The 20239-nt window shown below is 43.3% G+C and overlaps 2 protein-coding genes across 4 annotated transcripts; both read left to right on the forward strand.

Moving 5' to 3' along the window:
* cdpf1 (cysteine rich DPF motif domain containing 1) lies at positions 1-802 on the forward strand. Its single transcript, XM_037242555.1, has 3 exons — positions 1-172; positions 257-368; positions 577-802. The coding sequence occupies exons 1-3, from the start codon at positions 60-62 to the stop codon at positions 685-687; spliced, it is 336 nt and encodes a 111-aa protein (XP_037098450.1). The 5' UTR covers positions 1-59; the 3' UTR covers positions 688-802.
* Positions 803-1313: 511 nt separating this feature from the next.
* On the forward strand, positions 1314-3771 carry cdkn1ba (cyclin-dependent kinase inhibitor 1Ba). Of its 3 annotated transcripts, XM_037242554.1 has the most exons (4): positions 1314-2214; positions 2275-2307; positions 2501-2600; positions 2697-3771. In XM_037242554.1, coding segments are annotated over exons 1-4 (411 nt in total). In that variant the 5' UTR covers positions 1314-1937; the 3' UTR covers positions 2698-3771. The 3 variants fall into 3 exon arrangements, with proteins under 3 accessions (XP_037098449.1, XP_037098448.1, XP_037098447.1); XM_037242553.1 differs by having other exon boundaries at positions 1314-2307; positions 2501-2604; positions 2699-3771; XM_037242552.1 differs by having other exon boundaries at positions 1314-2307.
* The last annotated feature ends 16468 nt before the right edge of the window (positions 3772-20239 follow it).

The raw sequence follows: 20239 nt of genomic DNA on the forward strand, positions 1-20239 counted from the left end.
ACCCAACAACATTTCCGCAGCTACAGCCGCGTCATTCGCGTCTTTCACTTAGCAAAACAATGGAAGAGAGTACACACGAAAACCGTCAAAAAACATTTACATGCCAATTGTGCGATTTACGCTGCCCTTATACTTCCTACGGACAGAAACCACCAAACACCAGAGCCATTGTGTAAGTGAAAAAGGAAGCAGCGTACGGTGTGTGCTAGCTATGCTAACGTTGTTAGCCACTACCCACTATAATTTATTTAATCAGGTTGCTGGAGGAGTGCTATGTGACGAAAGACCCCTTCAGTCCAGATAAGGAGAAGTTTCTCGTTTTGGGTTCCAAGTGCAGCTTGTGTGGCGTCACTGTATGCGTTGGTTCGGTAAGATTTGTCGAAATATCATTTAAATGCTCCATGAATGATTTGAAGGCAACACCACGCTCCAACTTCCACTTGGTAGTCACGTGATGCAATGTGCTGAGTGTGCATTAGTGAAATAAATGTACTTTTTACACGCTTCACACTTATTGACTGTGAGCTCCTGCATTGACTGTAAACACACGCGACCATTGATTCTCTCAACTGGCAGGATTGCAGTCTGTTCTACACCAAGAGGTTCTGCCTGCGCTGTGTCAACAAAAACCTGCAGCAGTTTCCCCGCCAGATCCGGACCGAGCTGGCCAAGAAGCCGCCGCAATAGGTTTACAGTCCTTTTTTTTTTTTTTTTTTTTACGTAAACATAACATGGGACACTTCAGCACCACCATTTTTTGTTACTCTTATGCTTGAGAGTGAATTCTACTATTTTCTTTTTTTTAAAAGAAACTTTCAACTCCTATTTATCACCTGTGAGCTGGTCACAAGATGTTATTGACCTTCAATACTGCAGGAACAGTTTAAGTTTTTTTTATTGTGACGCCTCTTATCTGCACTGATTGGATTTACCGCGATTCAATCAAGTTGTTTACGAGCTGCTGAAATTGGATCAACCGGTACTTTGTCAGCTCGCCGGCACACAGATCAGCTGATGCTTGTGATAGTACTACGCTGCCCCTGCTAGCAATTCGCCTTGCAAGTCTTTACAGCACAAAAGATTACAGTTCTTTGGATCAATGATTAAACTGCTGTAAACAAAAGAGAAACTAATTTGTACATTACAATTACATTTTGGACTATCGGTTCTCTTTATTGACATGTAAAATAAAATGTATTTTATGATTAGAATATAAATCTCAGTAAATCTGCCCTCTTGTGCCCCCTGGTGGCTGTCAGCAACATAGGCGTGACCTCAGAGCAACCCGATTAGAAGTTTAGTGGCGATGCCGCGACGTCATGTCATTTTTTGGGGTGTTAAAAAACTACAGTCGCTTGTTTCCTTTCAAACTTGGGGCAAATGACGTTTTATTTTCACTCGTTCATCTCTTTAATCCATTCACGGATAAAGGAGCTGTGATGTATTTTGATTCTGCTTTGCTTTATAATTGGAGGGTTTTGATGCCAAGACGCGACTGATTTTTTGGAGCCTTTTGTCAAAAAACAATATTTGAAGACAAGGTAGGAAAAGAATCTTGAGGTTGTGTTGATTTAATCCGGGTTTTAAAGCGTGCTGCTTTAAGAGCGTCTCGCTCCGTGGGCGGGTCAAAGCAAGCGCGCAAGCCAATGAGCGCGCTCCTCTGTTTAAATAGTCCTTCATGTCAACTTGCCTTCTTCACTCACGGTTCACTCTTAACGCCATGTTGGCTCTTGCGACCTGACTTCTGCGTGTGCGCTTTGCAGAACTTGACAGGAGTGCTTTATAAATCTTTCGTGCCTTTTTTTGTGGATTTTTTTTTAAAAAGCTTTTTTTGATTATTTTATTTTGCATGGCGCACTGGAGTACGCGCGTTGCATTGGTGTTGTGACATCGCAAGGAATATTAACAAGGGATTTGAGATTTGTTGTTGTTGTCATATGTGCAAGAAAATGTCAGACGTGCGCCTTTCCAACGCCAGTCCGCCGCTGGAGAGGGTCGACGCGCGGCAGCAGGACCGCCCCCGACCCCGGGTGTGCAGGAACCTCTACGGCAAACCTGACGAGGTCCATGCCCATTTGACGGCTACCCTGGAGGATGACAAACGCAGGCTCGTGGACCAGTACAATTTCGACCCGGACCAAGGTCCGCTCCCGGGTGGGAACTTTCAGTGGACGGAGGACCGGGAGGCTCCGGATTTCTACTCCCGACCGCCGCACAGGAGGCGGGGGCCACTTGCGGAGGACTCCCGGGATTCGGCTCGAGGCCAAAACAGAGACTCTTCGAAGAAAAGACCGTCGGATGCTGCAGGTGACAAAAAACAAGCACACGCCTTCTCCAAGCATCTTTTGCGGATTTCCTCCTTTTTGGCGAACTCGGTTTTTTTTAGGGGGGGGGGGGGGGGGCGTCGAGGACGTGCAACTCTGCACAGCGACACCCCCACCCTACTAATCCTTCCTCATCCTCCCTTTCCTCCTCCTGACGACTCTTTCGCTCCCGCCAGGTCTGTCGAGCGAATGCACGACGAAGAGGTCGCATTCCGGGGAAGACGACGACTACGAGCCGCCCACGGGCGCTGGAGGTCGGGCGGGGGAGGTCCAGTGAGAGGTCAGAGCGTGTCATTGAACGCACCACATCATCTCATCATCTATCTATTATCAGACTGGAAAACATTTCTCGTATCTCGCTTCTTCTTTTGCAGACGGCATCATGGAGAAGATCCCTCAGAAGAGCCCATAGGAAGGCAATCGAGGCTGCACAAGCACTGAAATATGTACACTATCGAGGTTTGGCTCTTATTAATATTATTTTATATTCTTAAATGGCCTCAGAAGCAGCAGACAATGTAGCAAGACATGTGCAAATTGATTATTATCCTCCCTGACCCTCCCTTATGTTAGTGTTCTTACTACCTATGTATGTTTTTTTTTTTTAAATATGTAGCACATAAAAAGCATTCTGCTTTTCATACCTGTGTTTTTTAACATGTGTGAATTTTGACACGGGGGGGGAATTGCAGTGCAATTTCCACCCTAAAAAGATGTTTCTTGTACAAGTGGTCATTAATGTGTCATTATTATTCAGGTATTCCACTTTATGGAGGTAAATGCAGATTTCAACAAGTCAGGGTTGTATGGAAACTTAAATGTCTTTTGTTTCTTTTTTATGACGGCTTTATGTGTGCCAGTGTTTTTCGCTTGTTACACTGGCAAGGTTCCATCTTAACTGGCCACAAAAGATAACGTTTACAAGGTCTCCTGATATGCCCCCTTTTATTTCATAATTATATCTGTATAAAATCAGGGTTTTGCCAAAGTGTGTGCCTTTTTTGCCTGAGCAATATTTGACCAAATTTCACAGTATTTGCCGATAATCCTAAGAAAGAAAAATTATGTCTGTATTTTGACCGGCTTATACTGCAGCCGTTTTGTTGAACTGTGGTGTCCAGATAAAAAATGTTTTTTGAAAAAGAAAAAAATCACTGGGCTACTTATGCAAATATGTGAAATTCATGTGGAACATGTAATTGCACTAAAGTTTTTGTGTAATAGGCAGAAAAACAAAGTTGCACTGCCTCAGCGAGGGTGTTAACTCTGAAGTGTACCTGTGTGCCTTTTTTGTTTTTGAAAAACACTGAAAAATTATACTAACTTATTTATGGTTTTGTTCGTGTGGGTGTTTATAGGGCTTTTCCAAAGCGACATTTTGTTTTCTTTTTTGTAAATATGTTTAAATCATTGTTTTTCAAAGATGAATAAACTGTTGAAAAACTGATGCTGTTAATATATTATTTGTCCTTTCAAAGTCAACTTAGGAGGCCAAAATTCTTCTCTAGGCAATTTATAAGCAGTCTAACCACTAATCAAAGCTCACTGATATGCTCCGGGAGCTTATTTGCATTACAGTGTAACCACACATGCACTTGGCAACAACTGCACGATAGTAAGTGAGCTCAAATGTCCCTCGGAAAAAAAAAAAAGAAAAAAAAAAAAAAAAGAATCCAGCACAGTCCTCTTGGGGACAGAAAAGCTGCAGTGAAGGCATGTGAGCTGAAGGAGGATTAAGAAGATTGGCGTGCCGAGCAGCCAATGAGAACACAGAAAAGAAGAGCAGACCACGTACCCAGCAGCCAATCAGGAGCCGGAGGCGGGACCTCAGTACGGTACATGCTGTTCTTTTGATAAAACACTCACGTACACTGCAATTAGTTTTGTTGGCTCTTCACTTTTGATATCAGTGTGTAGTGGTTTATTAGTAAAAAAATGTGTGCATGAGTTATTCCTGTAGTACCTCACTCGACTCTTGTGGGTGCTGAGCTCAATGCCGCGCCCTAAATTTGATTCTTTTGTTTTTAACCTTTGATAGCATAGCCCGTTAGCATCACTTGATTAGACGTTGCCGTCAAAAGTTACAAAAGTAGATAAAAACCAAAACAACCAACCCAAAAAAACATTCTAATAGTTGTTGTTTTTTGTCACTTTAGGGCTGTTCTTTGCATTTGACAGGCCAAACAATTCTACTCAAGAGTCAGAAGGTACGTAATTAACCTGTGCATCCAATTTATTTATCACAAAGATAAAAAAAAATTCAATATAAAATATATATAATAACCCAATAATTGTTGAGAAATACTCGTGCACCTTATCTAGTGATTTTTAGACGATGACATCACCACATTGACTGCTTGTACCTCTCCATCTTTTTCCCTTTTTTTTTCAGTCAACACTTTTATCTTTCGGCAATGTCAGGAAAAGCTTTCACATTAGCCGAGTTAATGTACGGTAATTGTTGCTCCAGATAACCAACAAGGGCCATAAACGCTGAAAGCTATGAATAGATATTCACCAGAAGGCCTATAAAAGTATGAGCTCACTTCTTGGCCATCTTTGCCAAAGAGGAAGGCAGTGTGCGGATATTCCTTCAGAATTTGTTTTCGTGTGGAAATACAACTTCCCCGAGAAAGCTGGTATTAATTAAGCCCTTCTTCTGCATCATTATTGCTTCGTGGTCACGCGATCGTTACAGCCGAGCTAAAAAGGGAACGTTTGGCCAGATCTTTTTGTGGTGCAGGATGTAAACAAACAAATGTGCTTGTGTGAGCGTTTGCGCAGTTTTGGCTGTTGCGATTTGTGAATATGCTATTTTGCGGTGAACCAACAATATTTTACCCTATTCAAATAGAATAGAAAGTACACGGATAAGTTAAAACAGAAATTGGGATTTTTCACGGAAACCAAACCTAAATACGAAAGCAGGTTACAAACTTTCCGATGTTTCGCATCTTAACTGGTTGCAGTACCGAAACCGACCTGTGAGAGGCAGTAGGGGCAGTAGTAGAAGAAGAAATAGCATTCTAATTGGTTGTCATTCAGTTTCGGGACGATTAATTAAAAACCTACATCATGACTAAACATTACAGCGCAAAGATTGTAGTTTATGTTTTTCATTAGGCCTGGAGAGACGAAGATTTGTGAGGAAACGCCAATCAGCCGCTGCTCGCACTAATAACCCCGGGCCACAACATTTCCCCAAATGCGTGTTTGCACCCGTCGCCTGGAGATGCGTGGCGGTGTGTCACCCCAACAATAAATTAACCAAGTCGCAAAAAAAAAAAAAATGAAACTGGTTGATCTTTGTACAGTTGTACTCTAGATTCCCCCCCCCCCCCCCCCCCCCCCTTAGTCAGCACGCATAAATTCCCGTGACTAATGTTTGACCCGAGGGCAGACGGGAAGTACAGGAAGTATCGGCGTTGGTGATGCGGTCACAACCAGGTCAAAGTGTCCGAGGAATATTTTTGCATTTTATATTTTTAATTCCATTTTACAAGTTTGTATATTATGTGAGTTAATTCCTATTGTTGATTGTTGCCAAATCTGTCAACAAAAGTGTGAGCTAAATGTCAAGAACCATGTGATTGCCATATTCCGAACACGCCTGAGGGCTGATTTCGAGGATGGCTTGATTTTTTTGTTTTTTTTCTCATCCACTAGCTCCACACACACTCACACAAATACGCTAGTGTTTGTTTTTGGGTTTTCTTTCTCAAAAAATGGGCCCACATGGCCATCGAAACTGCCCGCCACGTGCATCGAAAAGCATGACTTCATTTTATGATCGCTGCTCATTATTGCGATAAGCGCTATCGTGTTATAAAATATCTGAGTCGATTATTAACTTTGTTTCAATTCACATGACAGATGGGGGAGGAAGCGCGGCGGAGCGTAGAGAATTAAATTTCATCCAGTCACTGTCAAGGTAATTTCAAACAATCAATTGAACCGTTTAAATGTGTCGCCGTGGAAACGATCAATTGGATTTCAACGTGGTGTGCCACCATCTCATTTGTGCAGACGGCGCCCTAGTGCGATAAAACCGGAGGGCCGTCATTATCAGTTTCACAGTCTCACTTTAGACGTACAGACAGATTTCACGCCGCGGTCATGGCCTTCAAAACGCCAGCGTGTACGCTAATCTCCCCGCCGCTAACCAAAACACACTCCAGAACAAATGACCTGCTTGTGATTACGTTTCACTGTCACTGTACAACCCCAGCTCGTAACATGGGTGAGGTGAACCTCAATTAAAGTAAAATATGTTGGTCCAGTTTCCGGTGACGTTATTTTTCCCACGTCACTTGTTGCTAATCCCATAAATAAAAAAAATGTCATTTTTGAACTACTAGCCAACCACTTTGTTTTAAACTAAATATTTATCCAGTGTCGCTTGTTACTAGGCAGATTCCATAGGGCACAATGATACCTGCCCCAGCGTTCTAAAAAAGTTAGCAGAAAACCAGACACCAAGGGAGCTCCCAACTTGATTCTGAGCTCAACAATTCACACACTGCTCAAGAGGCCGTGTCAAACCAGGGCACTGACTTTGGCCCGAGTCCAGTTTTCCAGTTTCTCTTTTAATCACCTCGCGCGTGTTATCTGGCGGCTGTTATACAAAACACTTGCAGTTACAGAAAGCAATTTAAGGTCAACGCAAATAAGGACACTAAGCTGATTTATATCTTTATGTCATTTGCCTCGGTTCCTGCCAAACGTATTTAAAGAAAGGAATGTTTTCCACACGTAGACGCCACATGTGGCTGATACGTGCGAGCCCTCCTCAATGCATTCCAAAACATTTCACATAAATCTATGTGCGATTTTGTGCGTGGAAAAAAAAAAAAAAAAGAAGCAGTAGGCGGCCTTGTGGCAGTATTTGTAATATTACTGTGACTGGCTGCACTTGACTCTACCAAACATTTGCTCACTAATCTTTGTTTGTTAGATTTATGCCAAAAAAATGACTTGAGATTTCCATGAAACTTAAGATTTTAGAAATTCTTGCAAGGATTTTAAGTCATTGAGAAGTCATTATGTAACCGTCCCCCCCCGTCTTGAACTAAAATTGGTACGGTCCTATTATCTAATTGTAGCCAGAAATATAGCCAAACAAAAGAAAAGACATGTTTTGAATTTTGGGAACCAGACAAAAACCTTGTTGACTTTCATCCCGTCGAGCTCAACAAGCATTATATGCAAAACACATCTCAGGAAGTGATTTTTGCGACTAACGACCAAACTGGTCCAACCAGCCATTCAGCGGCGGCAAAACTGTTTCCCCTCAAAAGAGAGAAGAAAAAAATGGGCAGACACAGGTGCATTGGCGCTACAACGCAGTACATTTCCAGACCTTATCATTCGAGCCGCGCATACTGTAAATAAGCGTGTGTGTAATGATGAGGGTGTGTGTTTGTCGAGATGGGTGTGTTCACTTATGACTTGTCCTTTAATGTGTTTCAAACAAACAGCGTTAACGCGTTTGCACGACAGTAAATGCACCTTGTGTCTGGCACACATTGTGACGCATTATAGCAAGCGTGCAAAGAAAAAAAAAAACATGTGGCCCACACTGGTTCCTAAGTCAGCAAAACGGGAACGAGTCAGTATAAGTCAGCATTCAGTCGAGCAAAAAAAAAAAAAAGGCTCTAATCTTAACTCATTAATGATAATAACACACTTCTGGAGGCTATTTTTGGCCAACTGCGGTTGAAATTGGACATTTTTAGCTCGCTCTGCGTTCCTTTTTTTTTTTGTCCTCCCCCCTCTTTCCAGTTTATGAAGGAAAATAGATGCGAGCCAAGAGACCTCAGACCACAGCACAAAACGATGTCAGGCGTATTTAAAAGAAAAAAAAAAAAAAGGCCAGAAATCACGTAAGTACAGGGCGCTCCCCCTTTCCAGTTGTATGTGTGCGTAACACATGTCGAGAGGTGCCTCATGATGTAAAGTGACCCTTTAATCACTTTCATGATGGTCAGATGAATAAATAGATACTTAGCATTGATTCAAGCAAACTCTTAATTCAATAATGCGGCAACTATAGCCAAATAACTCAATTTGTTATAATTGCTCGGCCTGTATTTACCACTGAAGCTAGCTGGCTATAGCTAGTATGGTCGAGTGTCGCGATAGCTAGCTAACTAGCTAAATGTAGTGTTTCGCCAAAGTCGTCTAATACTCCACATAAAAGTGTAATAATGGAACCAATTAACCAATATGTAATTGTAAAAGCTTTATCCGGTTGAGTACCAAGACTGCACTTGAATTTGACGTGTTTGTAAAGTGATCACGGCGACGTTTGTCACAAATGAACAACACCCAGTCGGCAAACCGTCACATTCTTGCCTCGGTGACACGCGCCAAACAGTCACAAGGCGCAAGTGACATCTCGCACGTCGACCATCACACTTCTTGAAAAAAAAAAATATATATATAATAAAATAATAGGATAAGATAAGAAGCCTTTATTGTCATTGTATGAATGACACCATCATCAGTCAACGTGCTAAATTATGATTTGATTATCTTTTCAAGGGGAAGTTCCAAGATGAAGACAGAAAGAAAATAATTGAAGTGGCAGGAATAACGTGACAGACATGAAACTCCTGCACGGTGAGTGTAATTCAAAAGTATTTTCCGACGTGGGCAAGGGCGCGGTGACATTTTTTTCTTTGTGATTTATATTTTAGCCATACCCTTGTCAGCTGATGCTCCACACCCTCAGGAAAATATCTCTGGCAAGACTTCAACAGTCGCACAAGGTTCCTAACCTTCACTTTTTAGAATGTATGACAATGGTTCTAGAAAGGAGCCTTGTGGTACACCACAACTACAATTATGTCCATTTATAACATAATGTCACCGTTAACTCAAGTTAATTATTTATTAGCTTCAATGCTCACATGGATACGTGATCATTTCCCCGAGGTCATATTCAGGCAGTAGATGTTTTCATGGCCTCCTTTAGGTTATTAATACCCCTATCACAGGTCCTTGTTGCTTTTTTAAATATATTTCTAGAACATCCTGAGGCAGGATCTCTTCTTGACTACAAACTGTACTTTGTGTTCCTGGGCTAAAAATAAGAATTATCATAAAAACACACACACAGACGACTTGAGTTTACCTCTGTGGGACTTTTTTTTTTTATGTGTTCAAATAAACAAACACGCTGTCATAGCTACTGAAGGCAGCCAATTAGAAAAAAAGATAGTAGCAGCTCCATACGTGCGAAAGAACTCGTAGCTGAGGTCACGGCACACACGTGTGTGACATCCCCCGTTTTGTGTACATACGTGAGTAAAAAGGGAGGATTAGAGGGCGAGCGCCACGGCTCGAGCCATTTTAGCCCGGCGTAGCTCGAGCCAGTCGCAATAAACGGCTCGCCTACGTCAGGCCTTTTGTTGAGCCGTGGCGTGCGAGCGGGCTTATGTACTCAATCACGCCTAAACGCCGCTGACACGCACTTTGAACGTCACGCAAAGTCCACAAATATGTTCCCCAGGAGGGCCCGATTCACACTTTTTGGATTCCGCCGCCAGTGTGGGCCCAGCACCTGCTGCGCAAAGCGAACGTCAACAAAAAGAGGAAATTCGACGCATTTTTTTTTGCACGCTCTGTTTGTTTTCCGTCACTGCGCTCGAGGTTATAATTAGTTTGGGAAAATAATATTTGGCCGTACAACACAAAGGGGGCCTCATCAGACGATTCGTGTTTTTTTTTTTGTACTGTCCAAAATGCAACAAAAACTATTTTTGTCTAATACCCAAATTTTATGAATCCATTAGTGGCACTAATGATTAATATTTGAAAAGCTGTTTTCCACTTTTGCACTGGTGTGCCGAGACACGTTTGCATTTGAGCGCCCGGGGCAATCGGGGAGGCCTCGTTTTTTTTTTTTGCCGAGCGGCAGGCAGCACACGCGACTTCCACTCGTCCATTAATGCCTCGGGATCAGCAACAGGTGGTTCGCATAATTCGGCCGAGGCTTTTTTTTTTCCCCTCGACGCCGGAGAAAAAAAATGTAGGCCTCGGTAAAATATACGCTTCGGCTGACTTGGGATAACATTCTATAAGATTATATGCGACGCCTCGTCCCTCGCGTCGCTTGTCTGCGATCAAGCGTGACAATCTGGAGTGTGTGACACGCTCGCAATCCGTGCCATCGATTGAATCTCCAAACGCGAGATATTAGACGTGTGTTATGTCTGCGCCTGGCCAAGCGTAGCGTTCACGTCATGTGTCTGGAAATGAGCAACAGGTAAAAAAAAAAAGTCAAACGGCACAAGAAATCCTTGTGAATGGGGCGTACAGATGAGGAGTTTGTTTGTTGCCACTAGATCATGAGTTTCAAAAAATTCAATGACGGAGCTTCCAGGCAGAAGAACACTTAATGTACTCTTTGCAGGCTGAACATGTGGTGTGAAGTCATCCCCAGTTCCCATCGTCAAAACGTTTGCAAGCAAATTAATCTTGGTCGAGATGTTCCCTAGGAAGTTTTTGGGCCCCAAAAAAAAATGGATCTTGGAACTTGCTTTCACTAAGCAACAATTTTGACCATTTATAGATTCAGCCCACCAAAACACATCGTAATGTGAGCGGTCCTACAAAAAAAAAAAAGTCTCAGGAAGCCATGCCCACCAAAACACAGAAGCGGCCATCTTGGACATTTCCCGAAAAATCAATCATTTTGCATTCATGACTGTTCTTTTCCCAATATCAAATTCATGTTTGCATTCAGGTGCGCTACAAACGAGCCTTTATGGCGTCCCCTAACTCTTAAATGATTAACTGTGACCGAAGGCTAACGAGCCACTGCGAAAATAATGCTAGGTATGTTTTGGCAGCGCCATTAAATGAAACCGTTCAACTCTCGCGTACGTAGTTTTATTGCAAAGGTAAACATTGGGACGGCCATACATCAAGCCGCAGGTGTTGAATAATACCCAAAGCTAAGGTGAACGCGTTTGCGAGCTTTTCATTAAAACACAGAAAAGAAGCCGCGGGTCACACCAGGGTAGCGGAATCCATTTCTGCTAGCCTGGACCTTGTTGCTTCTGGGAGCCCTTCAAAGCGAGTGAAGTCATGCCAGAAACACACAGAACCAGCTCATCTGCTTTATTAAGACATGACATCATCCATTTGTCTCCTCAAAATGCGAAAGAAAGAAGTTTGCTCATTTGGGATTTTCAACTTTTGGCCTCCCCCGTCGGTTCGGAGCTTCGCGGCCGTGTTCTGACCTCGGGAAATCAAACAGACGAGTGATGTGGAGGCAGCGGCTGAGAACGGGCCCAGTGCTTTAGTTGGAGGCACACCAAAAAACGCAGAGTCGGGAAAACAGGGGCAAGCTGCTGTGCAGACGCTTCACATTTGATCCACCCAGTAAGCGCACGCAGATCCTGACACAGAACAGACATGTGGAACTCGGCAAAATGGACGTTGAGATGATTCGTGCTGACTGGACTTATTTCAGAAATTAAAAAAAAAGACTAATATTTTAGTTGGGGGGTCAAATAAAATAGCCACACCCATTATGAGTGGACCCACAAAAAAAATATCAGCCGGCCAAATTAAAAAAGACCTAGGAAGTCCGCCATTTTGTTTTGAAGAGGCCATTTTGGCAGATTTTCAAAGCTGCTCTTTTAGGGGTCTGTAAAAACAAAAATTGGTAGCATTGTCTATCATGTAAAGACCCACCAAAAAGTCACATGACCCCCGGATTAAAAATGGGAATTCGGCCATTTTGGTTCAGACCGTTCATTTTGCTGTTTCAGTAAAGCCATTTAAATTTGCTGTCAATTGATTTGAATTGAATTGTTGAATTTGAAATGTATAGAATGTTCCAAGATTGTTTTAAAACCAATCCAAAATTGAACTTTCCCAAACCCCTGTCCACATTTCCTGCTGATGGCTCTCCAAACACCCCATAAAAACATTTTTGTGCCAATTCCAACGTTCCCTTCCTTCAAGAAAAGGTGTTTTACGTCGGATAATGTGATCACAGGTCAAACCTTCGCAGTAAAGTCCATAATTGGTCACAGGTTTCCATGTGTGCCGAGCAGCTGATGAGTGGAAATGTCAAGAGCATAATGTGTGCCGCTTGTGTGTTTCCTGCCTCGCTGCTCCCTTTTCCTCCTCGCTACTCTACCCTCCTTTTCCTGCTTACTGGCAACGAGTCAACGGGCCTCACGTGAGCTCGCCCGTCCTCCGCTGGCTTTGCGTGGGCTCGTGGAAGACACCGCCCTGTCTGGGTCGCCATTGGCCCGAGACTCCCGCCTCGCCTCGAGTGGCTGACCAGGCGTAGCGTGTCTGGGACAAAAACACGGGGCAACCTGCCAACTGCTGTTCCTGAGGGGAGGCGCACTGATTAGAGACATAAGATGGATTTTTTTTTTTGCAGTTTGTAACAAGGTGTTGTCAGAGTTTTTTTTTTTCTTTTGTCATATTAAATAGGATTTCCCATGTGGCAAGTGCAACGTTCGTTACCATGACGACCAGTTGAAAAATGAAGTTGTAGTTGTAATTAATTTTCACTCAAGTGTCAGCTTCTAGTTGTGCAAACATGTTTTGTAATTTTATTGTTTTTTACCCAAAGACATTCAAATGTTTCTCTGTTTTCATACCAATCACTACTAAGAAATGTTTTCTATATTTTAGGAATTCTAAAGGTCCTTTTTGTGATGACGTGATGTTACCAGATAGCAAGCGAAGGGAATTTTTCAACATTCCTCGCAACGGTTTACGTGAGTACGTTACACACACAAACCTCTTTGCACACTCATTAATGTGATGAAGGGGGTGAAAAAAAGCCAAGGGGTCAAAGGTCAGACAACCCATCTGTTGGAATGACAGCTTTATCTCAAAAGTGAAAAGGAGAGCAAAGGAGTGCCAGAAAATGTCATCTCTGCAGATGAAAAATCCAGATGTCACCCAGCATGCGTTGTGGTCGTCTGCCGCCGTTTCATTTCTACTTCCCTAGTGGAAATGATGCGTCATAAAACGCACGGAGAAGCAAGACGAGACGCTTTTCCACCATTCCGCCAATGACTCACTTAGCACAGCCGAGCCCCTCTTGACGTCCTCCTTCCCCTTTTGTTCTCATCAGACACCGACAAATAAATACGCTCTCGCCACGGGGCCCCCTTTTCATCGTGTCAGCGGGTTCAAACGTCTGCAATGTGACCACGTTTGACCTCTGACCCCACCGGCCGGGCCCTGTGATCTCTCGGTTCAGATGTGAAACTGCCACTTTATTGTCTGAATCCTTGGCTGTAGAAAATGTCAACTATATAAAAAAAATTAATCAAAATTAAATAAACCTAAAAATGAAAGCAATTTTTTAAAAGAATTTATTTTGTTAATAAATGATATTATCGTATATATAAATATATAAATAGCATCGATCCCTTACACTGACATGCACTTATGTTTTAGTTTTTTTTTCGTTATTAATTTGCCTGGCAAAACATCCACGCAGAAGAACCGGTGCGTCATTTCCATAAACAAACGGAGGAGCCATGCCAACACATGCGCCACATGTGAGAGTGGGCCCCGCCCGGCGCCATGTTAGCAGTTTTGCATGGCGAGCCGCGACAACGGCGCAGATAGGCGGCTCGATAACCGCTGTGCGGAGCGGCAAAACCGCGTAGGGGTCTGTGAAACCACTCTTGAGGTCTGAATAATGAGGAACTATAACTGCCAGAGTCCGCCGCCACACCCCCTCAAAAAAATTTGATTCGTCATAAGGAAAATATCTCTATACTGAGATAATGAAATACAAATAAAATGAAAATCATTTTTTTGCACAGGTGTGCATCGTTGAGATGTCTCCACTCCTTTCAAGTCATCGGTACGCCGTTCTACGCAAGGGAGTCCGAACATGGCGGTGAGGTCTGCCATCTAGTGGCGAACACTGCTATTACAACTTAGAACTGTTTTTGTCAGCCGTTAATTGAGAGCCACTCGGAGGGAGGGCAATTGCGCCATGTCGATGACTCGATAGTTCTGACCGGTGGGGGCGGAATAGTCGGATTAGTGTGTCAGGGCCCAACACACACACACACATGCTCAAGCTTATTATTAAAAGTGGGTGTATGATAGACATGTGGTGAAAGCCATGCAGCGTTGAGGGAGGGAAAGAAGAAGAAGAAGAAGGATGTCAAGGTCAGTGGGTTCCTCCACACTCCACTTTACCACAGAATCCCTCCTCTTCCCCCTTCCCCTCCTCCTACTCCTCTTTGCCTTACCACACACCAACGGTCTGACTCTCAATGTGGACCGCTTATGAAATTTGCCACATCGCCCCCGAGATGAAAACCAAACGGCGTCTTTCAGCCATCGTCTCAGCAGGCCGTGCTGTGAGCGGCCTGCTTGCGGCGTACTTGCTGACATATAGGCTCACTTATTTATTTATTTATTTATTTTTTAGTCCATGCTGGTTGGAGAGGAACATAAATTTAAAATTTATTTATAAATTTAATTATAAATTGTGCTATTACATAAAAAATATATATATATACATAAATCAAATGTAAATTATTATTATGTGAGTACAAAAAAAATACAAGTAATTTCTTTACAATCTATGTTGTCTTAAATCGACAAACTTGTTGTTGTATCGCATCTCCAACGAGATACTTTCGACACCCACGGTGACCTTTTCGTATGCAAATGTCACGTGCGGCTTGTGCAAAATTCATGCAAAAAAAAAACGCGTGTTCATCTGATTAGAATATAAACGCTCAAATCATCCAACTAAAATCGACACTCTTGTGTGCCGGAACAATTTGCTATCCATGAGACTGAAGCGTATGATTAAACGATGCTTTGTGACCCCGAGTTCTTTCCTAACTGAGATGATTTGGAGATAAGCTACGCTATAAGTTAGCGATTTCACACCCCAGGGCTGATCCTTTGTCTTGCGGTCCAGCTACAAGTCGGATTCTGTCACTTCGATTTACTGCCGAGAACCATGTGGCATTCGCTGACCTCTATGTGCACCGTATGTCATATAAAAAAAAAAAAAGGTGTCTGTCACTCGTCAGAAATCATTTTCTTGTTATCCTCACACTGAATTTGAATTCAAGAAATTCATTTCGGTCCAGATGGACGCCACGGGATGAGTCAGTTGGCGCGATGGCCAAAGTGCGAATGATTATTGCTCCAAAAAAACCCGGAGAGAAACAATAGTCCAGATGTTTTTTTTTTAGGCAAATTCAACTGTATTATATCTCGAATTGGTAACTTTGCGCAGCTTCTCTCATCGTGCCTGCGAGGAGGAGCCAATCCTCATGTCCAAAACAACACTCAGGCCCACTCCAGAGCACTTGGATGAGCTTTTGCCTCTGGCGCAGTCACCAGTACAATAATCTGGCCGCCGTCCAAAAACAATATTTGTCAGTGTAGCCCTGTTCCAGCCCTTTTTTTTTTTTTTTTTTTTCTGTTTAGCACATTCTGCAGCCTGGGAACAAAACGGTTTACGGTTTCAACCTGAAGGAGTCCTCCCCTCCCACTTTTTGCTCTCGTGTTTTTAATCACTCAAATGGTTTTGATCAGGCTGCCAACAAATGGATATATATGTTTTTTTTAAATCTTTTTGACCTGAAGAGTTTCTAGTCCACGCTTCTGTGAAAAACAGATTCGAACTTATAGTTGAGTCATTACAAAGTCAGTATGGCGCTAGTTGAGTCCAAAGCTGGACGGGAACACGACACATGAGGAGTGCTGTTCCGGGACGGAGTCCAGAATGTCAGCCGTCGGCGGCATCCTTCGTATTTCACCCAGGAATGTCTCGGTTTTTAAGGCCAAGGTGCTGATTGTTCCAAAAAAAGGCTGGCATGCGAGGTATGCGGCGACATAATCTACTCTCACTCATTGAAAAATATTTACTGGCATAACCAGTTTGTAATATCATTACACCTTTTTTTTTTTTTAAGTGTGTTCGGTGGATAACACCTGAAATGATCTACTAGGTGTGAAATTGAAAGTTTTTTTTTTTTTGGTATCGTTCTTTTATCAGTACCATTATTGTGTTTACATCAAAACAATCGTCAGCCATTTTGATTGTCGCCGCCAAAACAAAATGGCCGAATTCATTCGATCCCGCTGAAATGTACCTGCTTTCAAGTCCAAAATGCTCAGGTCTGGATACACCGATACGTAATCCCCGTTGACGGGAAGGCCAGACGTTTACTTGGAGGTAGCCCGGCCGAGCGACCGGGAGCCGAGGACAAAGTCTGTGTTTGTTCAAGCGTATCGTACAGGATCGGCTCCGGCGCACGTTTCTCAATGAGTCCGAGTGATGGATGATTTTCGGAATCGCAAGTCCCCCCACCCCTCCCTCCCTCCTCCTCTCTTGAAGAGTCCAATCGGATTCCACAGACGCCTGCCTCACTTCCCAGGAATTCTGCTATGCTCGGCGAGTCTTTGTATAACTTTTGTAGCTTGTTGCAGTTTATTCAAACAGCCTTTTCTCCTAGCGACTTTCTCGGTACGCTTTTTTTTTTTATTCTTTGGACGTGACAAGAGTGGATGAGCCATCCAAGTGAGGATCTGCACAAATTGATAGCATGTGCATGAGAGGGTAATGCGACACTGAGCTAGCGGACAACCCAAACACAGGCCACCTGCTGCGGTTTTTGCGAGAGAGAGAGCGTCGTCGATCCAGACGGCCTTTGGGATAATGACGGTTCAAATGAGGCCACGTTGGCTAGCGGCCATGGACCAGTCTGATAGCCACAGTTGAAAACGGGGGAATTTTGCCTTAAGCAGCTGCAGAACGAGATGGCTTCAAGGTACATTGACTTTGTAAATACTCAGAGCGGCCATTAAATACTCACATTTAGTTTTGCCGGTGAAAAAAAACCCTTTTGCGGTATTCAGTGCGACGGCTACAAAAAACCCTGACTTAAAATAATAGAGTATCATTTATTTAATTTTTATTTATTTTATTAGAGGACGCAGTTAGCGACACAGATAACAGCAGGCCGCTTCCTCGTTTCCCACATTTGTCATCACGCTCGGGTGACCTCATGTGAGCGACGTGACTCAACCACAAAGCACATGATGTCGCGTCCTCGTGAAAGTCCAAATAGTCCAAAGAGGGCAAAACACATTTTTGCAGATGTCAGCGTTGTCTATTTATAGCCGATGCAGAAGTTTTGGCACGAGGATCAGTTTTCTCGATCAAGCCGAGATCTGGAAATGTCTTTACCAGAATCACGCACATTTTCTCCGATGGATTAGCCATGTGCTTCCCTTCCTAAACCGCGGCTTTGTGTAAATCACCAAGGGGAGGGGGGTCGCCATCGATCGCGGTTACGTGACAGCACGGTGGCACTAAAAACGGACTCGGTGCCATCTGCAGTCGGTTCCATCGGAAAAAGTTGAACTTTCCAGACCGACGGTGGTTCGGATATGGAGGAGCACAAATCACAGTGAGGCGACTGAGATGGAAAATGACGAGCGCACCAAAAAACATGGAAATATTGCGATCCAGATGTGGACCAACCGGTCTCGCTTCTAAACATTTTGGGGTTTTGATGAAGTCGTTTTTGCAGAAGCGTGAAGAACTGCAGTTGAGTTGAATCCTTTTTGGAGCGCTTTTATTTCTTTTTTTGTTTTTCGGTCGTTCTTTTTTGACCAATCGAATCATCGTAACAATTGTCTGTCCCGTTCTCCCGCTAACAAATCATTTTAACATTCGAAAATGTGTAATTTGTTGGATCGAGGCCACGTCAACAAATCAAAGGGTTTGCGATCCGACAGCCTTTGTGTCAGCTCCGCGGCAAAACAAACAACCACCAGCAGATAAGGCGACGATTACGCACAATGATGGATGACCAAGTTGACATCTTGAAGACAAATTGCAAGTGGCGCATCGCCAACTGAACGCTTTGTTAAAAACACCACACTTAGTCGTCCAAATGAGTTTTTAAGCAGGGCCGCTCTCGACTGTTCTTGACTAGATCACATTTCCAGGCAGAATTTTTGCAGATGGTGGAGAGAGAGAGAGAGAGAGAGAGAAAAAAAAAAAAGATTGTTGTCGACCGACCGGCAGTCTTCATGTTGACGTTGGCCGGCGAGCGGCTCGGCAAAGAAAAAGGAAGAAGGAGGAAAACTTCGGGCCGGGCTTGTAAACGTGCCCGCACTCGAGCGTTGAATTTAATAAACCCCGCGCTCGCTCGGAATGAAATGTTACCCGGCTCGTAATTTAACTACTAGGAGGCTCGCTTTTGTTGAGACATTCATCGTTCATATGGGGAGTGAAGAGAAATAAATTTCAATTACTCTTTTTTTTTTTGGCCTTGAGAAAACAAAACTAGAAACCCACCTCGTGCATATTTTTTAATGGCGTATAATTGATCCAAATTAGGATCCTGTTGCAAAGAGCAAATCATAGAAAGCATTTAAATGCGTTCAAAGAAACTTTTGAGAACACACACAAAGCACAAAAAGGGGAGAGATGAGTTTATGTACCAATGGCGCGGACCACCCTGGAACTGGGCTGACAAAGACTCCCCACAACTTGGAGTGCAAGAGTGCGTGTCCACTCTAGAGGCTACACACACACACACACACTCCTAAGATGCTGGGAGAGACTTGTCAACGGTGTGGGATGAGAATTGTTTGCCCGTTTGCTTAAAGTTCGGCGGGATGGGGGGGCGGGGGTAATATTTTGAGCCTCTGGTGTAATAGCAACGTGGAAATACACATGCAGCTGCAGACCACGAGGAGACAGTCGGGAGTCCGGAGTGACGCAGCCTCATCAGGTCTGCGAAATCCACGTGTGTGGCCCGAGCCGGACTCGTCATCCTCCTTGCGTGCCGTCTCCGTTTTTTGTTTTTTTATTTTTAATACTATGAAAGGAGGGCAAACATAGACCTGTGTTTTTTAATCATTAAAATTAGCTGTCTTTAATATCCGTCTAGAAATAGAGTAACTTGATGTGATTTGATATTGCAATTCATTCATTGTGCTGTTTCTTCTCACTTGCCCATCTTGGCCACCAGGGGGCGGAATATTACAGTCACGCAAATGAAGAAGAATAGTACGTTTTCTATTACTGCTGGTATAGTCAAAACTACTCCAATAAGATCTTGTACTCTTTGTCATTAAGGGTGTAAGGAAAAACGATTTGAATTGGTAAATCTTTTTTTTTTTTTAATTAGCTTTCACTTCAGTCCTCCCTTTCATTTCCTGATTATGGGCAAAAGTATCCCCGAGCATTCACGGGTAATTTCTGTGGGAATTACAATTGCCAGAATTCCCAAATGGGCTTTGATGGCCATCGGAAATGACTCAGGCACGCAGCTGGACGTTGCACCTGCAGCCAGAACAACAAGCAGCCATGCGTGACGATTTCCAAATACACCGTTTGCGTGTGCCGTTTTACAGTAAATCAAACTCACTTTAGAGGAGAAATTTATCATTTGATGAAAATACTCCAAGGCAACCTAGAATAATATATACAAAATCTCATATTACACAAGGGATATTAGCGTAATAGACACAAATGTTCATTCAGGTTGTTTGATTGATGGGCATGGCGGAAGGTTTTAAAAAGTACCAAGGAAAATGACATCCACTTTCCGTTGTGACTGATGACAAGTGACGCCGGGTTACCGCACCTTCCCCAAAGCGCGCCGTACTCCATAAATCATGTAATTAGTACAAGGCCACCTCGGGGGAGCCTCAAATGTGGTTCTCAAACTTGAAAATGAGGTCAATAAATCCCTAGAGAGAAGTCATGTCAAGTCGGTGGTTGACTTTTAATGGGCTGTGAAGTTTGCTTGATACTTTACATACAGTGCTGTCGAAGTTTGCCCCCCCCCCCCCTTCCTGATTTTTATCACACTCAAAAGACAGACAGAACTCTGCTCTCAGTTCTAAGAGTGTCCAGAACTTAT

This window comes from Syngnathus acus, chromosome 23 (assembly GCF_901709675.1).
Source record: "Syngnathus acus chromosome 23, fSynAcu1.2, whole genome shotgun sequence".
NCBI classification, from domain to species: Eukaryota; Metazoa; Chordata; class Actinopteri; order Syngnathiformes; family Syngnathidae; genus Syngnathus; species Syngnathus acus.